Below are 24,772 nucleotides of genomic sequence, written 5' to 3'. Positions count from 1 at the left end.
ACCAGCAATGCCACAGGGAGAAGCCTTAAACTTTTAAGCGAGTCAGATGAGTCAAAACTTGACATGGCTGTTCTGTTGGCCTACTCCTGCCTGCAGGAGCTGTTTCGTCTGTGCAAACGGATGCGAGATGGAGAGATATCTGTAGCTCTGGTATTTATTTTTTTTTTTTTAATTAAAATACCTGAAATTTGAGACAGCTGCTATTTTCTTTCTCTCTGGAGTCAGTGGCGTACCATTTGTTATTCTTAGGCAATTTGATATTTGTTACCACATTTGAAGAGTCTCAGTAGTATTTGCCACTCTCAAGGATGTGCTTAAAAATCCCGTTGCCTAGGCCAATGATACATCCTGAACTTAAAGGTAAACATTATTTGTGAAGATAAATTAAAAGCATGAGGCTTAAGGAAATTGAAACGTCATATTTCATATGTAATATTTTATTTTTAAGAATACCAAAGACAAAGAAAATCTGCTTGCCGAAATGGAAGGGGATATGAAAGGTACAATGCAACAGTTATACAAAAGCATAGAAGAAAAAGAACAACATATTATAACTCTTCAAGGTCTACTGACATCAGAAAGATTTAGCTTGTATATACTACAACGTACCCTTTCTCTCCGGGACTCAGAAATAACAGAATTAAAAAATAAAATAGCTGTATCCAAAATGAAAGAGCAGCAACGTATTGAAGAACTAAAAATCAGTCATGAGAAGGATATTTGCAGACGGCTGGAGAACTTGAGGGCTGAGCTGGAGAAGTGCAACAGAAGAGAGATTGCAGAAGCCAAGCAGGTATATGAAGAACAACTAATTTCAAAATATAAGAATGAACTTGAACAGTTAAAAAAAGAACTCTGTGCTCTGAATTCTGAAGAACACATTCAGAACTTGAATGGCATAATAATTGACTTAAATAATAGTCTTCGCGAGTCTGAAACTAATGAAGAAAATTTGAGAAAGAAACTTGAAAACCAACGGGAAGACTTCCAGAGAGAAAAATTTGAAATTGAGACTAAATACAAGGATTTAATTGATGACCTTAAGTCTCAACTTTCTGATGCAGAAGAGCAGGTCAAGGAAGCCCAGCGATATAAAAAAGAAAACCAGTCCTTGAATGAAGAGATTCGGAAACTGAATTCTTTCATCCAGGAATTAAATGAAAAGCAACTCTATGAGGCTGAAAAAAGTATAGATGAAAGGCAAAAGCATGATGAAGAGATTGTCTCCAATAAAAAGCTAATGAAATTGAGGGAAAAACAGATTTTACCAGAGGTATTGCAGCTGCAGAGAGCAGAGCTTGAGGAGATGTGGAATAAACCACACCAGTTGAAAGGTGAAGGCGAGCTAGTTCATGAAGAACTGGAATTCCAGCATGACTTGGAAGTAGACTACTTAAGGGATCAATTAGAAGAAATTAAGAATGCAAAGATCACAGAGAATAATGAAAGAGGTGAAGGAGATAACCTGTCTGAGGAACACTTGTCAGAACTAGGGCTTTTCAGGGGTGATGAAAGTATACTGGCTAAATATCTCCTCTCTACAGAGAGACCAGAAGAGTCATATGTGTCCAGCACTTCTGAAGGTTGTCCCGTTGAAGAAGGTAGATGCAGGAGGTATGGGTTAGACAGTAGTGTTCTTCTAGAACCCAGCAGAGATTTTATAGCTCCTCCATTAAACTTTGGCCTTGATGAGGAAACGTGTCCTAGTGCTTTGGCTCAAGAGACTGAGGTGGGAGCAGAGGCCTTTGTTTTGTTTTTGTCAGATAACTCCCTGCAGCAAAACAAAGTAAGTGACCGTGATGATGTAAAGGATGATGAGACAACTTGTTCAGTAGAGAGATGGGTGAAACTAACTCAGCAGCTCCATGAGAAGGAGTCAGCCTTGAAGAAATCTTATCTGGAGACCCAAGAAGCTGTTGGAAAATGGGAAAAAGTAATGGCTGAGCTCTCTCACACACGTGTGGAACTGGATGAGGAACGTGAAGCACGGATCTCTTGTGAAAAAGAACTTCTTAAAAAAACAGAGAAGGAGAAGGAACTTGAAAGCAAAATAATGTTTCTGCTAAAGCAGCAGGGTGAGGATGGAGGCCATCCTTACTGTGCTGTAGAGCCTTTAACACAAGTGTCAAAATCCTCTACCTGGCATGAAATGGTAAAAGACCTCCAGGAGGAAAGAGAAATGTTGATGGTGCAGCTGCGAACTCAGGAGCAATTAGTGAAAGATGTTCAAGAGCAGAAAACAGCTTCTGATTCTGTAACAAGTGAAGTACAGTCTCTCTTTGGACGTCAGTTAGCTGCTTTGCAAAGTCAAAGGGATCAAATGCAAAGCCAGCTTGATGCTCAGAAGGCTAAAAATCAGACAATAGCAGAGCTGCTTGATCAGAAAACTGTATCTGAAGAGACATTGCTAAAAGAACAGGAGTTGCTCAAAGCTGAAATCTATAATAAAGAACAAAATTTAGCACTCTTATTGAAGGAAAAAACAGCCTTAGAAGAAAGATTATCTGATGTGGAGAAGGATCTAATAAAAACAGAAAAAGCGCTAGCAGAGAATGCCAGCATCATTGAGGATCTTGAGAAAAACATACATGAACTTAATGCAGAAGTGAAAAACCTCAGAGATATACAGCAGTGTGAAAGACTGGGATATGAGGACAGACTAAACTTCAGCAACCTAGAAATTCATAAACTTAATGATGAAATAAAGGCAAAAAGTACTGAATACAGTGAGAAAAAAAGCCAATTGACTGAAGAAATTGCCCATTTGAAGAAGTTTTGTTTGGAGCTTGAGACTCGCTTGCAGGAGTCCTTCCAGTCTGCACAAGCTGCCCAGGAGGCGCAATCCGAGATGGTGAAACAGTACAAAGAGGAAATTGATAAAATGGAGACTCAGCACCTTGCCAAATTAACTGAAGTGAGTTTGACGCACAAGAAAGAGGTAGGAAGCCCTGATAATGGCAGGAGTCTTGGGATTTGGGAATGCTTAAGGTAGTAATTGCAAATGTGTATATGCCTGTTTTCAGATAGAAGAATTAAATGCTGAAATAAAAGATAAAGTAAAAAACCAGCAGAAGTTGGAAGAAGAAAGGAAGGAACAGATTGCTTTAATAAAAAAGGTAAATGCTGTAATTGGATTTATTTCAGAAAAATAAATTCATTTTGCGTTGTTTGTCATTTAAGCAGTATAAGCATTCTAGAGATGCAAAAATCTATTGTTTTTTCTATGGTGTTTTTGATTTGGGATTAGGAGTAGGGGAGAATTCTGGCTCAATAATTTATTAGGGGGCTTTCTCTGCAGGTACATGAACGAGAGCATGATCGTGAAATCTCTGAACTGATTACTAAACATGAAGAGGAAATGGAGAAGCTCCGTGCTGAACTAAATAAAGAACAGCAGCACCTGTTGGATGACCTTCGTCAGCAAATGGCAGCCACACACAAAGCAGAGATTGAACAAGCTCAGCTCCAGTTGCAGGTAAAATAAAGAAAAACAGTAATTGCTGTAGTGATTATCTGTCTGTTGCAAAGAGGAGGCTCCTTGATTTCTGTGCATACTATGTGTGCTCTTTTATGTAATGATGCAATTGAAGAATTAGGAGTGTTCCCTTGGTGGGTGGTAGTAGATATTTTCTTCAGGAGTTCTCCGGGATCCTCACTGCAATTATATTTTAAAGCTGAAGAAAACTGGATGCTTCAATTTATAGGTTTTAAAAAAAAAAAAAAACCAAACTAAACTGTAATTTTTCATGTCTTGGTAAGTCTAACAAAAATTAATAAAATTAATTAAAAATTAATTTAAAAGTGTATAAAAATACTAAACCCCTCCCACTCTTTAATTTTCCCACTAATGTAATTAGGAATGCTTTTGTGCTAAACCTAAGTATGTAAACCTGACTTCTTCCTCTAAACATTTACTGGGTTTTTGAACGCTTCCACTAATTGCAAAGTGGAAATGGAAAGAATACATCTAGTGTTATGTCTCATTTCAAGATGTGGGAAACCTTGTAAACATTTAGTTTATTTAAGAATTGAAATGTTTGGTTGGTCTGTTTTAGCTACCGTTTCTAACTGTTGGATATTCCTCACCTTTTTTTTTTTAATGAGGCATTTTACTTTCACGTTTCCAATATCGCTTCAGAATTTTGCTTTTTAATGAATCGTAACCAATAGCAAATATGACTAACTGTTTTAATAGAAAGTAAAAGGTTGGGGTGAGCTTGTGTTCTGCTCTGATGTTGTGAGGAAGTGGACAGATGCAAGGTATTTGGTAGGAGATGAAGTTAAGAGACAGGTAAGGAAAGGCTTTTACTTTGCACTGAAAATGTTATGCAAATGTCATTGTAAAAAAAGTCAGCTTATTTTCAGGGTTCTGTCGCTGCCATGAAGAAATGCTCTCCAAGTACAGGAAAACAAAACTTAGATGCGTTTAACAGTTGAAAGCAGTTGAAACTGAAACTCATCATGAAAAAAGTGAACATATTTCATGCAAGGGAGGGAAAAACCTTTTTTCTTCTTCATTACAGACACTGCACAGCCTTGAATTGGAAACTTTACGCCTGAGCTTAAATAACATGCACACCTCCCAGCTTGAGCTTACACAGTCTAACTTGAGAAAAGAAAAGGAAACTGCCCTTGTGGAACTACGGGAGATGCTCAATGATAAGCGTGCTCAAGAGGTAGCAATTTTGCAAAGCCGCTATCAGCTGGAGCAGGACAAGATTAAAAAACAGTGTCTGAAGGAAAAAGAGGACCTTAAGTCAAATTATCAGCAAGAACTAGGTATTAAAACTTGTGAATAATGGACCAGATTGAAACTCCATCTGTATCTTTCTTCCTTCATAGGTTCCTGTCTTGGTGTAGAGCTGACCTTTTGAGTGATGGCTGATGTTTCCTTGAATAGGGACAGCAGCTACACTGGCATGTGCAATAGTGCATGTCTTGTATATGAAAATGAAGTTGTCCAGACTAAAGTTTAATTGGTGGCTATATGGCTGTTTTGCTGCTATTTCTGTAAAATAGCACTATACTGAACTAGTTGCTTTCAGGAGGCATTAGACAGAGCTCTCAAAGAATTTCATTGGTGTAAAGAATAGAGCTCTTACCCCTTATCACAAAATCACAGAATGATGGGGGTTGGAAGGGACCTCTGGAGATCATCTAGTCCAACCCTCCTGCCAGAGCAGGGTCACCTAGAACAGGTTGCACGGGAACGCATCCAGGCGGGTTTTTAATGTCTCCACAGATGAAGGCTTTGGGCAGCCTGTTTCAGTGCTCTGCCACCCTCAGAGTAAAGAAGTTCCTCCTCATGTTTAGATGGAACTTGCTACGTTCAAGTTTGTGCCCATTATTTCTTGTCCTGTCACTGGGCACCACTGAAAAGAGCCTGGCCCCATCCTCCTGACACCCACCCTTTAAGTATTTATAAGTGTTGATAAGATCCGCCCTCAGCTGTCTTTTTTCCAGACTGAAAAGACCCAAATCCTTCAGCCTTTCTTCATAAGAGAGGGGTTCCAGTCCCCTAACCATCTTGGTAGCCCTTTGCTGTCCCCTCTCCAGCAGTTCCCTGTCCTTCTTGAACCGGGGAGCCCAGAACTGGACACAGTACTCCAGATGCGGCCTCACCAGGGCAGAGCAGAGGGGGAGGATGATTTCCCTTGACCTGCTGGCCACACTCTTCTTGATGCAGCCCAGGATGCCATTGGCCTTCTTGGCCACAAGGGCACATTGCTGGCTCGTGGTCATCCTGTTGTCCACCAGGACTCCCAGGTCTCTTTCCACAGAGCTGCTCTCCAGCAGGTCAGCCCCCAACCTGTCCTGGTGCAGGGGGTTATTCCTCCCCAGGTGCAGCACCTTACATCTGCCCTGGTTGAATTTCATAAGGTTTCTCTCTGCCCAACTCTCCAGCCTGTCCAGGTCTCTCTGTATGGCGGCACAGCCTTCTGGTGTGTCAGCCACCCCTCCCAGCTTTATATCATCGGCAAACTTGCTGAGGGTGCACTCTGTCCCTTCATCCATGTCATTGATGAATATATTGAAGAGGACTGGGCCCAGTACTGACCCCTGGGGAACACCACTTGTTGTGGACCTCCAACTAGACCCTGTGCCCCTAATAGCAATCCTCTGAGCTCTGTCTTTCAGACAGTTCCCCCCACTGTCTGTCAGTTCAGTCCACCCCACTGTCCATTCACCTAACCCACACTTCCTAAGCTTACCTGTGAGGATGCTGTGGGAGACCATGTTGAAAGCCTTGCTGAAGTCAAGGTAGACGACATCCACTGCCCTCCCCTCATCTATCCATCCCTTAGAAGCCTATCCCTTAGAAGCCTATAGAAGGCTATCAGATTAGTCAGATATGATTTCCCCTTGATGAATCCGTGTTGACTACTTCTGATGGTTTTCTTTTCTTCCACATGCTTTGAGATGACACCCAGAACAAGCTGGGTGAGCTGGTGGAGGTGAGGCTGACTGGCCTGAGTTTCCTGGGTCCTCCTTCTTGCCCTTTTTTGAAGACTGGAGTGACATTGGCTTTCCTGCAGTCCTCAGGCACCTCTCCTGTTCTCCAGGACCTTTCAAAGGTGATTAAGGAGTGGCCCAGCAATGATTTCCGCCAGCTCCCTCAGCACTCTTGGGTGCATCCCATCAGGACACATGGACTTGTGAATATCCAGTTTACTTAACTGATCTCTAACTTGATCCTCCTCAACCAAGGGGAAGTCTTCCTTCATCCAGACTTTCCCTGTTACCTCAAAAGTCTGGGACTCCTGAGGGCTGGCCTGAGCAGTAAAGACCAAAGCAAACCATGTTTCTTAATGGTTTTTAATGCCCTAAGTTAGCATTGACTACTCTTGTGTTTCTGGCAAGATACGGAAATACTTTCTGGCTTGCCCTCTCAGTAATTTCAAAGAGACGATAAAGGAGTTGGAAAGGATCTGAAAGGCTCATTGAAAATCTGCAGCTGGGTGTCCTTTGAGATGTGTTTGATATTGAGATTGTATTTTGACATCAGCAAGAGGAAAGCTGCACTTGATAGTACTGAAGGCTTGCTGATGGTGCTCTTGGCGTTGTTTGGGATATTTGCCTCTTCCCTGACCAGGAGACCATTTCTGACCTGTATGGCAGAGCTCGAGGAATTTTTGGAGAAAGATGAGGCCTGCAGCAATTCAATGATGAAGTTTAGGAACCATTCATTTAATTGTCCTTCCCTGAGAGGAAGAGAATGTTTTAGGGCTGCGTCTTTTTGACCCATGAGTAGGAAACGGTTTGTTACCACCAGTAATATAGTGAACTGATGGCATGGTGGGATTTGGGAGGAGGAGGAGGTTGGGATGCAGTTCTTAAGATCAATGCTGTTTACGTGCATTTTGGCAATGTAACTTAATATGAATGTAACCAGTTATGAGTGCTTGAATGGAGGGGCTGAAAAGGAGAATCTGGAATCAGATGATCGTAGAATCATAGAATAGTTTGGGTTGGAAGAGACCTTAAAAGGTCATCTAGTCCACCCTCCCCTGCAATAAGCAGGGACATCTTCAACTAGATCAGGTTGCTCAGAGCCCTGTCTGACCTGACCTTGAATGTTTCCAGGGATGGGGCTTCCACCACCTCTCTGGGCAACCTGTTACAGTGTTTCACCAACCTCATTGCAAAAAAATCTTTCCTTATATCTAGTCTAATTCTACCCTCTTTTAATTTAAATCCATTACCCCTTGTCCTGTCCTAACAGGCCCTGCTACAAAGTTTGTCCCCATCTTTCCTGTAGGTCCCTTTAAGTACTGGAAGGTTGCAATAATGTTTCCTGGGAGCCTTCTCTTCTGCATGCTTAACAACCCCAACTCTCTCAGCCTTTCCTCGTAGGAGAGGTGTTCCATCCCTCTGGTCATTTTTGTAGCCCTCCTCTGGACCTGCTCCAACAGGTCCTTGTCTTTCCTGTGCTAAGGGCTGCAGAGCTGGATGCAGCACTCTGGGTGGGGTCTCAGAAAAGAAGAGTAGAGGGGGAACATCACCTCCCTCAACCTGCTGGCCGTGTTTTTTTTGACGCAGCCCAGGATACGGTTGGCTTTCTGGGCTGTGAGCACATTGCTGACTCATGTCCGTTTTTTCATCCACCAGTACCCCCAAGTTGTCCTCTGCAGGGCTGCTCCCAATCCCTTCATCCACCAGCCTGGACTGATACCAGCGGTTGCACTAACCCAGGTGTGCCCTTGGCCTTGTTGAACCTCATGAGGTTCACATGGGCCCATTTCTCAAGCTTGCCCAGGTCCTCAGGCATGTTAACCCCACCACTCATAGAATCATAGAATAGTTTAGGTTGGGAGGGATCTTAAAGAGCATGGGCAGGGACACCTCCCTTTAGTACAGGTTGCTCAAAGCCCCATCCCACCTGGCCTTGAACACTTCCAAGGATGGGGCATCCACAACTTCCCTGGGCAACCTGTTCCAGTGCCTCACCAGCCTCACAGTGAAAATTTCTTCCTGATATCTAATCTAAATCTACGCTCTTCCAGTTTGAAGCCATTACCCCTTGTGCTATCACTACATGCCCTTGTAAAAAGTCCTTCTCCAGCTTTCTTGTAGCCCTCCTTTAAGCACTGGAAAGCTGTTATAAGACCTTGCCTGAGCCTTCTCTTCTCCAGGCTGAACAACCTCAACTCTCTCAGCCTGTCTTCGTAGGAGAGGTGCTCCAGCCCTCTGATCACTTTCATGGCCCTCCTCCGGACCCTTTCCAGCAGGTCTATGCCTTTCTTATGTTGGGGGCTCCAGAACTGGACGCAGTACTCCGGGTGGAGTCTCACAAGAGCAGAGCACAGGGGCGGAATCACATCTCTGAACCTGCTGGCCGTGCTTCTTTTGATGCAGCCTTGGATGTGGTCAGCTTTCTGGGCTGGAAGTGCACATTTCTGGCTCGTGTTGAGCTTCTCATCAACTAAGACCCCCAAGTCTTCCTCAGGGCTGCTGTCAATCCATTCTCTGCCCGGCCTGTATTGTGCCTGGGATTGCCATGACCCAGGTGTAGGACCTTGCACTTGGCCTGGTTGAACTTTATGATGTTGGCATGGCCCCACCTCTCAAGCCTGTCAAGGTCCCTCTGGATGGCATCCCATCCCTCCAGTGTGTCGACTGCACCCCACAGCTTGGTGTCATCGGCAAACTTGCTGAGAATGCACTCAATCCTACTGTCCATGTCGCTGACAAAGGTATTAAACAGCACTGATCACAGTACTGACCCCTGAGGAATGCCACTTGTCACTGGTTTCCACTTGGACATCAAGCTGTTGACCACAACTCTTTGAGTGCGGCCATCCAACCAGTTCCTTATCCAGCCAAGTGGTCCATCCATCAAATTCATGTCTCTCCAATTTAGAGACAAGGATGTTGTGCGTGACGGTGTCAGATGTTTTGCACAAGTCCAGGTAGATTATATCAGTTGCTCTTCCCTTATGCAGCAGTGCTGTAACCCCATCATAGAAGATCACCAGATTTGTCAGGCACGACTTGCCCTTGGTGAAGCCAGGGTGTCTGCAAACTTGATGAGGGTGGATTCAATCCCACTATGTCGTTGATGAAGGTATTAAACAGTACTGGTCCCAGTATGGACCCCTGAGGGACACTGCTTGTCACAGATCTCCATCTGGACATTGAGCTGTTGACTACTATCCTCTGGATGGAACCATCCAACCAGTTCCTCATCCACCGGACAGTCCATCCATCAGAACCATATTTCTCCAATTTAGACAGAAGGATGTTGTGAGGGACCATGTCATAGGCCTTAGAGCCTATTTTTTATAATTAGACCTTAGGCCTTATTTTTTAAAATGAAAGTGAATTACTGGGATATAGCGTAACAGCAAATTTGGATAGAATCTGGTGCCTTACATTGCTGTGTGCCTACCCTGCATGCCTACCTATTCAAGCCCTGAGTTTGATATTGAAAATGTTAATCTCATCCATATTTCTACTTATCATAACATTTTATGTAAATTTATTAATAAGTAGTATTTTATTTCACAGTTGATCAGAGAAAGAAAATAGAATTGGAAATGGAAGAGACACATATCCAGGCATTAGAGGTACAAATTCTGTTCTTCATACAAGAAAAAGTAAAACTTCTTTCAGTAAACTAGAGCTGGTAGAAGTCCTGTGTCTACTACACATTTATTGTAGAGGACAAATAAATGGAGGAGAAAGGGGAAAAAAAAGTACTAATTTACTAAATGTGTTTGCTTTAATAATGCATGTCTTGCTTTCTTAGACTCTCAAAAGAGACTGGGAATTGGAGTCTGAGATGCGTTTGAAAAGCACATGTGAAGAGCTGTCTGAAAAACATCAGACTGAAATGGTGGAACTGCAGAAAACTCTGGAAACGGAATTAGAAAAAGTCAAAACAGAGCTGGGGATTGTCTCTCTTGAGAATGAACGGTCTAAAAGTAAGTGCCATGGTCTGGGAAGCAGTTGAACAATGGCAAAGGTAACTGTTTTTAGAACCTGTATAAAAAGAAAATACAAGATATACCCATGTACTCTTATTTAAAAACTGGGTCAATGGCATGAGGCTGTCTAGAAAACAGGACATAAATGAGAAATTGTTTAAAGCCTAGTTAGCTGTGTTGTGTTTTGACTTCCACAGGATATGAGGTGGACTATATGATCCTTCAGACGTATTGAAGGGAAGTGCTGTTTTGCTTCCAGGTGAAAACAGGCTTTGTCAATCACTGAATTAATTAAAATTACAATTAGTATTAGTAGAAGCTTCTTCTAACAAAAAAAAAAATAGGTTTGGACTGTGAATAGTTAAAGCTTGATGGAAAAGTAACTTTTTGAAATACTGTTCTAGAAGTTATGTTTTTGAGACTACTGTAATTGGAGTTTTCATTAACTTGAAAAATGAAATCTGGATGAGTATCTAGCCAGCTACATCTTTTTGCCTTTTGCTAAGGTGCAGATAGGAGTTAGGTGTTTGCAGCAATGGCTTGTTCTTCCCAGCCTGCACTGACTTTTACTAGGTTTCCTTGAACCTGTATCATTAAAGCCTGTTCCATGAGGATAAGCATCTCTTGCAGCTCACTGTGGCCGAAATGCAGTCAATTGATTCTTTCTGGTAAGGTCAAGATTTGTTGACCAAATGAGGTGGTAGCAAGTTTACAGGGTTCAGAGCCTACTCAGCACTGAGGCAGAGCATACTTGACACGATCTAGTCCTTCCTGTCTATCTATTCTACTGCCTGTTGTTGAGTGTGGTCATAGGAGAAGTTCTGTGGTTTTAGGCCATGAAGAAATGCTTAATGCCCTGTTTCAAGTATGTGTGTTTCTAGTTCAGGATGGTTGTTCATTTATGCAGAGTGGATGTTCATCCCTGCAGTACTACAGTTGTTTACCTTTTGGCTACCAATGTGGGATGCAGGGAACTTGGAAGCACTGTGTGGAAATGTTTGACTTCTGAGTACTTTACAAGTCAAGTATTTTTGTGATTCCCTGTAATCTAGCATTCTAGTCTAGAGACATGTATTTCTGTTCAATTGCACAAAAGTTGTACAGGTTATTCAGTAACCATGATGGAGATGTAACAGAACTCATTTTTAATTTTAGTAAAATGTATAGAATTGGAGAAGCAGCACCAGTTAGCCATTACAAAATTACAGGAACAGCTGCAGACTGAACATAACCAACTCCTAGAAGATATGAAGATGAAAAGCCAAGAAAAAGAACAGAGTCTTGAAAAGGAGGTAAATAAGATTTCTTTACATGTTCTGATGGTTGATCACTGTATATAGAATGTAACAAAAACTAGACCATATGCATATCACTTGGGTGACTTGTTTGTATTTAGGGATTTTGTTGAAAAACTAAAATGCATTTCAGGAAGTAGGTAGATACTCTGGGATTTTCTGTAGTGGCTCAAAATCTTTTGAGTGCAATTGCCTTTGTGTAATTTAGTGCTGTTTCTTCCTCTGTATTTATATGCTTAATTTTCTGGTTCCTGTGTTTCATTTGTATCTAGCTAATATGTTATTTTTGGCAGTGATGGTAAATATGACATTAGGGACAAACCCCTTTCCCTTAGAGGAGTGGGTCTAACAGTTAAGTGCTACTTGGTCTCTGGCAGCCTGGGTTGGGAACTAAGAGTCTAATTGTCACTAACTGTCATCACCTATTTCTGACAGAACTGTCTGTTGCATATAAAATAAGCAATTAGAAAAAAAATTGTTTTCAAAAGGTTGGGGTTTTTGTTAAAAAACAATATCCAAAACCAAACATGTCTTCCATAGCTGGAGAAACTTCAGGTCATGTATGAAGAACTCAAGACTCGATCACAAGAAGAAATTGGGCAGCTTTGGTCTCAGCTTGATAGTACCCGAGCAAATCGGCAAGAGCTAAGTGGTATGTTCAAAATTGACACATTTTATTTTCTGCCTCTTATTCATATAGAAGTATGCATTATTGACATGAAATACTTTTAATCGTGTACCAGAAACACGTGGGTAGGTCACAGAAGTGTCAGTGGGTTGTACCCTAGTGATCTGGTTCTGCAGGGAGAGGTGAGTCAGTGTCAGATGACTAGTTAGTTTTGCATTGTCAAAAAGCATGGTATGGCTGCAGGAAGAAGCTCAGTCCTGTTGTTTCCCTTTCCGTTCCCACTCCGTTCCTGCACCCAATAAAAATTTTTAGTGAAAAACATACTTTTTTTTTTTATTGCAATGTCAAATTAAGTATAATGTAGTAAAAAATGGAGAAAATGCTTGTCAATGCCGTAACATGCTCTTATTTGTATTTAGTATGGAAGTGGGTATGAATTCAATTGTGAAAACTGTTAATTGAAAATCACTTCATTTATGACTTAGAGTGGTTTATGTGGCTATGATATATGTTATTTGGACACAACTCAGACATCAGTCTGTTTACAAAAAAAAAGGCAGAAATGTTCTAAAACTGTGTGATTAGGTTATATCTCGATGTAGAAATTACTTTTTTTCCCTTTCAGTTTTGAGGTGAGTTAAATAAAATGCTTTTTCATTGACACTCAAAATGGAGGTTCATCATCTTCTGAAAGACTTTTAATTCTTAAATATAGAAAAGCCTTGGGTTAAAGATACTCTATTTTTAAAATAAAATAAAAACATTCAGGTGAGACTTCTGAAATCAGAATGAATTACAATGTTGTTTTCCTATAAAGTTAGAAATAACCTCCTTTTTCCGTAACGATGCTTCTGTTTGAAAAATAAACAAATTCCCTAAACCTAAAAGCAAAAAATAAAAGTAAAACATTGTGCACAGCAGTTAAACATGACCAGTTTTGGGGGTTTTGTTGGTTTGTTGTTTTTCTTTTTAATTAGTCTTATGTGTATCTGCATTAAACTTCCGAAAAAAAAATTTAAAGCATGAGAGAAAATAATGACTGGCTGAAATCTGTCACTGTGTGCGTTGTATATCTTAAGGTACCTGTTCCAAGATCTAGATGTATTAAAACAGCGAGCTGTACAGTGTGGTGATTGGAGATGACACACATTTTTGGTTGAAATGAAGTAGAACATGTCTCAGGTGTGTGTGTGTGTGCAAAAGGATGTATAATGCATGAAAGAAGAATAATATTTTGGAAAAATAAAAAACCTAGAGACCATGATGTTAACCTTGACCATGTGTGTTTTCAGCTTGTATTGAGACTGTAACATTAGATGGCATTCTTTACTTCTGCTGGGGTAGTTCAAGCGTATTACATTTGCCTTTGGTTTTAAATGCAAATTCAGATTTTCTAAATAATATAACTGTAAATAGCTTTTGAAGTATAGTTAGGTTTTGTGAGGGTGTGGTTTTTTTTGTTTTTTTTAATTAGTATTTTGGGTCAAAAAATGAATAAATAATTTTTCTATCTAGTCAGACTTTACCTTGACTTTTTCAGATCTCTGTTTTGATATTATAGAATTATAGCAGATAGCACTTTGCTGGAATTCTTTTATTTCCTTTCTGTAGCCCAAATCATTAGTAACCTTTCAAATATCTTTTCATGTTTCTAATCACTCATGTTCCCACTCCTTGGACCCTTTCTGTTTCTTCATCTTGCTTGAGATGGTGAGACCAGAATGCAAGGTGAAGGTATCTGTTTTGGTGTGTGAGATCTTAAAGGTGGAGGTGGTTTGTTTTACTCTGCTTTTCTTCACTTGAGTGATCATTTGACAATGCATTTGGGTTCGTTTGAGGACTTGTGGTGGTGGATTCAAAACATAGGAGCTGGACAATAGGATCAATGCTAGTTCAAAACTGTTAAACGCTTTTCTGAGTTACTTTCGTGCCATCAGACTTTGCTGGTTAGGCAAAACCTACCTGTGCCAAAAACCTACTCATGCCAGATTGGACATCCCTTGTGTTAGTAGTCCCTGCTTGTCACTTGATTCCTCTGGTCCCCATGGTTGGCAACTGCTCCCTTTGGAAGCAGGCTTGAGCCATGTACTTACTTTTCTTATTCTTTCTGTTTGCATGTTTGTTCTGAGAATTTTTCATACCAAGTGTGTATTTTCTCATTTGCTACACAAAAACACTGTGACAGTCAGATGTGTTGCTTCCTGGGTGGCATCCTCTGTTTTCATAGAATCATAGAACGTGTTGGGTTGGAAGGGACCTTTAAAGGTCATCTAGTCCAACCCCCCTGCAGTAAGCAGGGACATCTTCAACTACATCAGGTTGCTCAGAGCCTCATCAAGCCTGGCCTTGAATGTCTCCAGGGATGGGGCCTCCACCACCTCTCTGGGCAACCTGTGCCAGTGTCTCACCACCCTCACTGTAAAGAACTTCTTCCTAATGTCTGATCTAAACCCACCCTGCTCTAATTTAAAACCATTGCCCCTCGGCCTATCGCTACATGCCCTTGCAAACAGCCCATCCCCAGCTTTCTTGTAGACCCCCTTCAGGTACTGGTAGGCCACCATAAGGTCTCCCCAGAGCCTTCTCTTCTCCAGGATGAACAACCCCAACTCCCTCAGCCTGTCTTCGTAGGAGAGGTGCTCCAGCCCTTTGATCATCCTCGTGGCCCTCCTGTGGACCCGCTCCAACAGGTCCATGTCCTCATGCTGAGGGCTCCAGAGCTGGACACAGTACTCCAGGTGGGGTCTCACGAGAGCAGAGTAGAGGGGGAGAATCACCTCTCTGGATCTGCTGGCCGTGGTTCTTTTGATGCAGCCCAGGATGTGATTGGCCTTCTGGGCTGCAAGTGCACATTGTTGGCTCGTGTCCAGCTTTTCATCCACCAGTACCCCCAAGTCCTTTTCCGCAGGGCTGCTCTCTATCACATCATCCCCCAGCCTGTACTAATAATGAGGATCGTCCTGAGCCAAGTGTAGGACCTTGCACTTGGCCTTGTTGAACTTCATAAGGTTTGCTCAGGCCCACCTCTCTAGCTTGTCCAGATCCCTCTGGATGACATCCCGTCCCTCAGGCACATCAACTGCACCACCCAGCTTGTTGTCATCGGCAAACTTGCTGAGGGTGCACTTGATCCCACTGTCTATGTCGTTGATGAAGATGTTGAACAGCACCGGTCCCAGTATGGATCCCTGAGGGACACCACTTGTGACCCCTCTCCATCTGGACATTGAGCCATTGACCACTACCCTCTGGATGTGACCATCCAGCCACTTCCATATCCACCGAACATCCACCAGACACGCATCAAATCCATATCTCTCCAACTTAGAGAGAAGGGTGTTGTGGGGGAGCGTGTCAAAGGCCTTGCAGAAGTCCAGATAGATGATATCCGTAGCTCTCCCCTTGTCCACTGATGCAGTCACTCTGTTGTAGAAAGCCACTAGGTTGGTCAGGCAGGACCTGCCCCTGGTGAAACCATGCTGGCTGTCTCAAATCACCTCCATGTCCTCCATGTGCCTTAGCATAGCTTCTAGGAGGATCTGTTCCATGACCTTCCCAGGCATAGGGGTGAGGCTGACAGGGCGGTAGTTCCTGGGGTCCTCCTTTCTACCCTTTTTAAAAATGGGTGCAATGTTTCCCTTTTTCCAGTTGCCAGGGACTTCACCTGACTGCCATGACTTTTCAAAGATCATGGAGAGTGGCTTGGCAACTACATCAGCCAATTCCCTCAGGACTCTGGGGTACATCTCATCAGGTCCCATAGATTTGTGTATATTCAGGTTCCTCAGGTGGTCACAAACCTTGTCTGTGCTTACAGTGGGAGGGACTTTGTCCTGCAGGTCCCGTTCTTGCAGTCCTTCAACCTGGGAGGTGTGAGGAGAGAGGCTGGCAGTGAAGACAGAGGCAAAAAAGTTGTTGAGAACCTCACCCTTCTCATCGTCTGTTGTTACCAGTTTGCCATTCTTGTTGACGTACCCGTAGAAGCCCTTCATAAATGGATAGCCGGACCATCCAGAATTGATTTTATTTTTTCTTTCTTGATTTTGTTTTCCTGCATAGTTTGTGCTAATGATGTTTTTGTTTGTTAGGTAGTTTTGCCTGGAGCAAATTAAATGTTCTTGACTAAATTACTGCTTCTGGTTGCTACAACAAGCAGGTGTGAAAATTAAGCAATATTGCAGGACTCTGCATGCCAGTAGCCCAGACCTGAAGCACAAGGAAATGTAGTTTTGATTCTTGTCATGAGGATGGCTTCTCTGAATACAGTGTAAATGGAGAACATGGCTTTACTGTATTCTGAAGTTCATTTTCTTACGTAGTTTGTCAGATAACATTTTACTGCTACCTGAATAACTCAAATATGGCTGATCTTCACAGAATGACTTAGCCTAAAGATATGTACTTCTGAGTACTTGTGTTGATTTTGCCTCTATTCCAGAGCTAAAAGAGCAGCTTCTGGCTCGTGCATCACGAGTGGAAGAAATAGAGCGTTTAAAACAAGAATTTGAACAGCAATGTCAGCAGAGAAAAATTGAGCATGAAACTGAATTGGAACAATTGAGACTTTATTTTGAAGAGAAGTTAAGGGTTGCTGAAGAAAACTACAATGAAGAATTGATGTTGCTGCATCAGAGATTGCAAGGACTGAAGGAATATTCGCCCTCAGAGTTGGAAGTGAGTCAAGATGAAGCAGCTGACATCAGGTAATACGTTCTTTTTCCTTTCATCTCATGTTATGACAGCACGCCTCCATTTTTTTAAAATTTTTTTTTTGTGTAAAAGATTATGTTAGCTTCTAAATATATTGGGATTGGGTATGAGGTGATCTGTAGTTAGAAACGCAGCAATGGAAGTCATGAGTGTGCAGTCCTGAGCAGTTGTTAGAGTTGCTCTGTGTCTACTTTCAGTACTACATTGTAAGTCAGTACGTTATTTAACTTAATTTGTGACACATGTTGCAATATTAAACTTTAAAACCCTTTCCTCAGTTCTTCTGTTGCAGTTTTTGAAGAGGCTGCTGATAAAGAGAGAAGGGACACACTTGGTCAGCTAAATCAACAACTGGAACAATATCAGGTAGTATTTTTGATAAATTAAAATTCTACTGTTCATTACGTGACCGGTATGTAAATTGATGTCTGATTCCTAGCTCTTAACATAAAGTTAGTTAACTTGAAACATTTATTAAGGCTTAATTGTTTTTGACGAGTATATTATAAGTTATCAACTTTAAATAGTTCTCAGACTAGCATAACAGATGAAACAGTGTTCTGTAATTTTGTGTCCTCCCTTTGGGTTATCCTGTGCCTAGTAGGGAGCTTGTCAAAGCTCTTCCACGCGAGTGCAGAATTCATGGTGTTTCTCTTTTATATAGCTTCGGTAGTAATTGTACCTTTTATTGCTGTCTGTTCTTGTCAAGTGGAGATGTGAATTTGGTCCCACTTCTATTTATGCACCTATTTTCATGTACCTTGTAATTTAGGAACTTGACTCCTTTTCTCAACTTATTTGAAGTTGCCTAAGAGTTTCAAAAAGGAATTTTTTTTTTTGGCTTTAGATTTTTATTTTTTAAATTAACTATAAAAAGAGTAATATTTTTTTATGAGGGAATGACAGTGTTGAGAGTCAATAGTTTCTCCACCCAGATGCATGTGGGACTTCCCCCTCTATTGTACTTTAAAACAGCTCCTGAAACTTGGATCTGCCTTGTGGTATGGTTCCAGAGTGCCGCTCTAGTAGCAGATGGAGTGGCAAGAATGGAGCAAAACCAGCAGGGTTTTTGGAAACCAGATATATGTGTGTCAAGCAGGTGCATTTTAGTGCAATTCATGTAGTGCTCTCACTGAAAGATTCTCAGCATGGTTTCTTCAAAGCTGAAGATGTTTTTCAAACTCATTTCTTATGTAGAAAGAACTTATCTGTTTGCAGGTACAGGTTCAAGAACAACACAGGCATGAATTAGATTCCTTAAGGTCTTCCCTTACACTTCAATATAAGGAGGATCTAATGAAAATGAAGATGGATCTGTCAGACAAATATGTAACAGAAATTGAGGAAATGAAAAGAAAGCATTGTTTAGAACTCGAGCAGCTCCGTGCCCGACTTTCAGAAGAACATATTAAAGGTAAGATGAGCAGACAGACTGGAAAGTAAAACGGTAAACTGCTTGTGTGGCTTATATTTTTCTTTAAATGTTTAAAGGCTTATCTGAAGAAGTTTTTGATGTGTTATTGGTTTACCCTAAACTATAGGGAACACTTAACATATGTGAATTCCTGGCGTTGAGTACTTTGCTTTTTGACTTTTATGGGCATGTTGAGTTGCACTTGCAAATATGTGACCTGAAACTGATTATTCTGTAGTTAAACCTACTACAGCTGTGGAGCAGTTGCTAAAAGGAGTTGATCAGGTTTACACTGTAGATGCCTAGATGGGCACTGTCAATTCCTGAATTAATACTTATTTGAAAATTTCTTAATGTTGTCCATCAGCTATGTTAAATGTCTCTGTATTTGCATGAAATAGCCAGTCCTCAGTCTGTTCTATAGAGGAGACCCACTTCTATGTTCTGTACCTCTCTTGCCTGTGTTCCTTTTGTGGTTTTGAGAGTGCTCTGCTCATTTAACGTTAATATTTCTTTTTTCTTGTTTGTTTTCCCCTAGTTGGCATACATATTGAGATTAATTTTTCAAACAAAGAGGGGAAAGTATCTAGGGCTAGCAGAATTTGTAATAGGTACCTCTTGCTGTAGAGTTCAGGTTACAGTTCTTCCTATGGCTAAATTTAATGAGGCTTCCTGTGTGATCATGGCTTTATGTAATTTCTTAACAGTTGCTGCTTTTCTTGGAGTTGTAATTTGTAGAAACATACTGCCTTGTACTGGTTCAATATGAAATGCATATATTGTTGAGGTGCAGGTAAGGGATTATGGCAGTTCTTGTGCCTGTTGTATCTCTTCCTGGGAGCACAGCATGATACACAAACATTTGAACTCATCATCCATAACTTACAGTTAGCTATGTAACACACAGACCTATAACTGTATTCCCCTATATGTCACTTAAAAGGATCAGTACAACTTTCTAAATTTGCAGTTACATTTCTTATCTTCACTTATTTATAATACTGGACAGTATATCAAAACTTCTTAACTTAGAATGTTTAGAGGTTTGTCCCATTTGCTTTTTGGGGAAATGCATTGCATAAATAGTATGTGCAAAAGGGGAGATAAAACTTGCATAAATCTGCTATTACATTGTCCAAAAAGAAAGTCAGCTCCTGTGGCTGTTGCTTACAGGAGGGAGGTCCTGCCACAGGTTTCATGATCCTTCCCCATTATTCTGTCTGGTAAGTTTCAAAGGTGATAATAAAGAAGTGGAACAGAGTACAAAATCATCCTGATACAGGGACTCTGATAAACTATTGATAAAACTCCACAGCTGACAACATTCAGCTTTATTTCTTTGCATTCATAGAACCTGTTAAAAGAAAATAAATTCCAGAATGTTATTTTATTGTTTGGTTTGAGATATTTTTATTTTTTTTTTCCCCCCCCAGAAATCACCAAACTGCACCTACAGAGTGCTCAAGACGCAGCACATCAAGTTGAAATGGAGGTGGCTGAGCGAGTGTCTGTGCTGGAGGAAGAGCACAAAGCTAAGCTCTCTCTCCTTCACTCTGAGAAACAGTGTATTGCAGAGCTTTTGGAAGAAATAAAGCATTTAAAGGGAGAGATTACTAAACAAAAAGATTTTTCTGAGCAGAATGAAAAGCATCTGAAAGAGGAAATGGAAAAGGTATTTCTATTTACAGTACTGTTTTCTATAGAGTTGGTCAAGCTGAGATCTGTTAGGAAGTCCAAGGGAGGTGGCCTTTCTTCTAGTGGGCAGTGTTCCTGTCTCTAACGGAAGGTGTCCCTGCCCATGGCAGGGGCATTGGAACTACATGATCTCTAAAGTCCCTTCTAACCTAAACCATTCTATGAGATAGAAGCCGCACTTACCTTTAAACGTGCCTAGTTAGTGATACTAGCTTCAGCTTTAAATGGACTTGCATGGATACACACAAATACGGGAATATAAGACTGAAGTTCAAAGTACTTCAGTGTTAAACGTTTAGTTCCTCTACAGACAAATTTTTCTTTAAGAGCAGAGATATTGTGGGAAGGTGTGTGCCTCAAGGGTTGATCCAGTCCACCTTTTCTGTTGATGTGGGTCAAGCATGCATATACCCGTCCAGTACAGGCATGTACAAAAGGTCCTCATCCTGAACACCTCCGCGCAGCACATCTTAGTGTCCTGGTGCGAAAGTAACACGATGCATTTGCATATTGTCACCTGGTAATGGAGAATTCAGCAGAAAGCACTGTGGCAGGTGGAAAAAGCCCCTGATGTATGGGTGCCCTCTAAGAAATTTCTGATTTCAATAGGACTGTCTTTTGAAGCAAATAGCGAGAAATAATTTTTCAGACTATTTTATAAGGGAAGAAGAAAGAACTGGACAACAGATTTCTGCTTTTGGTGGTTTTTTTTTTTTGGTGTAGCTCTTATACCTTCACTGTCAAAGTCTTAGAGTTGAAAGAATCGTATCAGGCACCTTCCTTCTTACCTGTTAAATCAGCTGTCCCATCTGAGGATAAATTTAGATTGGATGTTAATTCATTGTTTCACTTTTTCTGATATTTGAATGCTTACAAGAGTTAGATGGATGAAGCTCTCATTTATCAAGTCCTCCTTTCTTCCCTTTTTAAAGAGAGATAGGTATGTGTATCCTTTTCCAGACTTAAAAACTGGTGGAGAAGGCCAGAGAAAACAGTTGCAGACTGTTTGTAGATAACATGGAGACTCATCTGAAGCTTCCAGTAGTGAAGCTTTCAGTACTGCTAGTTTACTCTTACCACCTGCAGTATCTTGTTTGTGGCGCTGCTGGCTGGGTAAAAGATAAGCGTACACAGAATGCAGTATTTGAAATGAGACTGTACCGCATGCTGATCCACTGTCTGGAAATAGATATTTTTGTTTGCCTTCTGGTCTCTTGCGCTCAGAAACAGAGCAAACCAATTTCCTCGATTGCCTCTTTATTTCCAGTGCCCAACTCCCCCGCCCCCCCGCAAGTTTTCATGGATTGTGTGTTAATCAAAATCTGGGGGTTTTGCATTTCTTTTCTTCCTCTTCATTTAGGCTGTAGCCTAAATGAATGCTTAAATATTTGTTCAAAACAAAACTTCCAAATGATAAATGAAGAGTATACTTTACAGGATGCTTCTATGTGATCTCTTATTAGCATTTAATTTTCTTTTAAGAGGTGAACCTGTTGTTTCCTTAGTTTACTATTTATTTTTTTACCTGTTTATTTCTAGTGTATTTTTAGAGTATTTTTTTCCTTTTGTCATTGAGCAATCACTTGGTGCTTCGGTTTCTGTTTTTATGCTGCATGCTTTTTATGTTGCCTTTATGCTATGCATGAGATCACGGTCTTGGACGCTGCATATAAAAAACCACTGGAACATACAAGGAGAGGAGAGGTTTGAAAGAGTTTTTTAATCGTGCACAATATAAATACCTAAGGTGCACATGGCTTTATAAGTTCAACTTCTGAAATGAAGAACAGTGGCCCCAAGAGAAAAAACAACATAGACCATATTAATTGTAGAATTTTCCCTTAATTTTTTCTTATCTACCTTACTCCAGTTAATTCTTAATAATGCATTGAATTCAAGTACCTGTAAGTCGACATTTCAGCCTTACTTTTATTTGGAAGGGTGACTTCACTGCAAGAATTTAATATCTTCAAGACCTTAAATGCGTGAGAACATTCACTTCACGCACTTCAGTTTGGTTTTGGTATTTTATATATTTTTTAATAACCGTGTTCACAGGTAAAATATAAAATTGCTGAGGATCACAAGAATAAATTAAGAGAAGCCAGAGAAGAAATCCAGAAAATAGAGACTATGTACAAAGAGAAAGAGAAGAAATGGAAATGTGAAAGCGAGGACCAGAGAACCCTAACAGAAGAGAAGTTATCATTGTTACGTATAGAACTGCAAAATAGAGCAGAATGTGAGAAGCAGGAATTACAAAAGGAGTTTGAACTTCGTGAAGCTGAAATGAATCAGCTTCAAGATCACCAAGCTGCCAAAATTCTAGAATTGGAGAAGTTGGTAAAAGAGCAGCAAAAAATTTTGCAGGAACTAGAGGACAGCCTTGCGTGTGCACAGAAATCTCAGGAGCAATGTGACAGTGACCTGCAGGCAGCCAGAGCGCTCATGGCAAAAGAAATGGAAAAGGCCACACTCTGTCTGCAGGAAGAATGTACACTGAAACTTATGGAAGCACAAAACAAGTAAGTCCTGAGTATTTGAGCACTTTCACTTACTAGTCCAGTCATTTTTATTGTTATTTTTTCTTGTTTTAAACTTAATGAGTCATAGTGATGTAGGTTTGTCACTCGATGGCACCAGCTAACTTACATGTGTAAAGCTTACTCTACCAAGGAACAGTAATGCTGTCCATTATGGTGTGCTATAGAATTTTGCTTCATGTAGATACATTTGATCTAGTCTAGCAAATCAAATAAAGTGTAGTCAAGTTCTGCCTGTTACAGTTAAGAATACAACACACAGCTGAAAAATCATATACTGCCCTTGGAGGAGGGGGAAATGTTACAGGACATGTAAGTGGAAAAATTCTTTATATTTTTTCAAGTGTTTTCAAACGGTTCAAATGAATTTGTCAAGTTTTTCTGGGTGAATAAAGCTTGTGTTATCCACCGAATAACTGATGGGCTGCACATCGTATTCTTCAGTTCTGGTTGCAACTGCTTGGTTTTTCCTCTCCTTCCTATCCCTATTGTTTTTAGTGTATTAAAGGAAATATTCAAACAATTATATGTTTGTATTTGCCTGCATTGCTTCAAATTTATCCCTTCTTTCCTCCCCAAATGTATGGGGGACAAGACTGGGGAAATAATTACATAAGAAAACACTGAAAGCAGAAAATTAGCCTTTAAATAACCAATCACTTTTTAATTATTGGTCTCTGTATCCAAAATGACTATGGTTAATGATTACGGTAAATTGCAGCATGTCAGGAGGAGCCCCCAAGTGTTCCACATACACTTCCACAGTGGTTTGTCTCAGTCTTAACCAGATGTTTTTAGACATTTCTTATGACAGTTTGTTTACTTGCAAACAACGCATTTGAGATGTAGACAATGTATATACTGTGTCCTAGATGTTCTCATATGGCAGAATTTTCTCAGAGAACAATGTTCGTATGTTGCTCTGTATTAGTGAGTAATTTAATAGGGGTTCCAGTCTACCTAGTAATAATGAGATACGACCAAGTGATGTTGCATAAACCTTTAATTATGTGGCTATGAAATCATCTTTGTGGGTTTTTTTGAATTAGGTCTGTATTTCAAACATAGAGTAAAACTTGTGGAGGCTAAGTAAGGCCTACTTATTTTTCTTTAATTTTTATTTATTATTTCATTTACTTATGTTTAAAGTGTTTTTTGACAATATTCTCTTAACTGTCTTGGAAATCATATAGGTTTATGGAGGAACACAAAACTATGACTCAGAAATTCACAACTGAGCAAGAGACTCTTCTCCAAGAGCTGAAAAAGAAACATGTCGATGAGCTTGAACTCCAAAGTCAGCAGTTACAGGAGAAGCATAAGCAACAAATCTTGTCTCTTACAGCTGAGCTTCAGACAAAGCACCAAGCTGAAATTGAGACCCTTAAATCTACACTAGAAAGTAAACAGCAGAATCAGCTAGAAGCTTGTGTTGCTGAACTACAGACAAAGCATCAGGCACAAATTGATGAGCTGGAGTCTAAACACTTATCAAATCTGGATTCCCTGGAGTCGTCCTACCTGTCTGAAATTCAGAATATAAGGGATGAACACAGTCAGGCTCTTGAGAAGCTACAGCTGCAGTACACAGAACAGCTCCGTGAAAAGGATAAAATGCATCAAGCGCACTTGGTTGAGGAGATAGAGATGTTGAAATTAAAGCATGCTGAAGAACTTCACCTTTCCCAAAATAATTTGAAAATTGAGCTAGCTACTGTTCATATGGAAAAACTTAAAGCCATGGCTGTTGAAGCAGAAGAGGTTCATAAGGTGAGTCAAAGAAAAATTGGCATAGAAGGTGAAATTTCATGGTACGTTTTGTGGCATCACCTTTTCCCTTGTTCTTGGTCTGTGTTTCTACAACCTCTTTTGTGCCAGCACTAACACTTGTGTGTGGCCAATGTCCATATTGTCAGCTGAAATAGGAAACTGAGGTTGAAAATTAAATCATAGAATCATAGAATGGTTTGGGTTAGAAGGGATCTTAAAGATCATCTAGTTCCAACCCGCCTGCCATAGCCAGGGACACCTCCCACTAGACTACGTTGCCCACAGCCCCA

At 40.7% G+C, this 24,772-nt stretch overlaps 1 protein-coding gene across 15 annotated transcripts in view; it reads left to right on the top strand.

The window, feature by feature from the left end:
• The window catches only part of PCNT (pericentrin), a 105,818-nt gene that overhangs the window by 13,810 nt on the left and 67,236 nt on the right, over positions 1–24,772 (top strand). For 13 of the 15 annotated variants that reach the window (XM_074596301.1, XM_074596302.1, XM_074596300.1 and 10 more), the window contains exons 7-20: positions 449–2,938; positions 3,024–3,116; positions 3,299–3,475; positions 4,524–4,779; positions 10,009–10,067; positions 10,250–10,424; positions 11,583–11,719; positions 12,263–12,374; positions 16,789–17,053; positions 17,339–17,426; positions 18,279–18,474; positions 19,908–20,146; positions 22,228–22,694; positions 23,906–24,482. In XM_074596301.1, the coding sequence (XP_074452402.1) occupies positions 449–2,938; positions 3,024–3,116; positions 3,299–3,475; positions 4,524–4,779; positions 10,009–10,067; positions 10,250–10,424; positions 11,583–11,719; positions 12,263–12,374; positions 16,789–17,053; positions 17,339–17,426; positions 18,279–18,474; positions 19,908–20,146; positions 22,228–22,694; positions 23,906–24,482 (5,331 nt within the window). The remainder of the gene's footprint in view (positions 1–448; positions 2,939–3,023; positions 3,117–3,298; positions 3,476–4,523; positions 4,780–10,008; positions 10,068–10,249; positions 10,425–11,582; positions 11,720–12,262; positions 12,375–16,788; positions 17,054–17,338; positions 17,427–18,278; positions 18,475–19,907; positions 20,147–22,227; positions 22,695–23,905; positions 24,483–24,772) is intronic. The other 2 variants (XM_074596296.1, XM_074596290.1) reach the window with 1 other exon arrangement.

This window comes from Larus michahellis, chromosome 7 (genome assembly GCF_964199755.1).
Source record: "Larus michahellis chromosome 7, bLarMic1.1, whole genome shotgun sequence".
Lineage (NCBI taxonomy): Eukaryota > Metazoa > Chordata > Aves > Charadriiformes > Laridae > Larus > Larus michahellis.
Note: the sequence above shows the minus strand (reverse complement) of the source record. Positions and strands in the feature narration are given on the sequence as shown.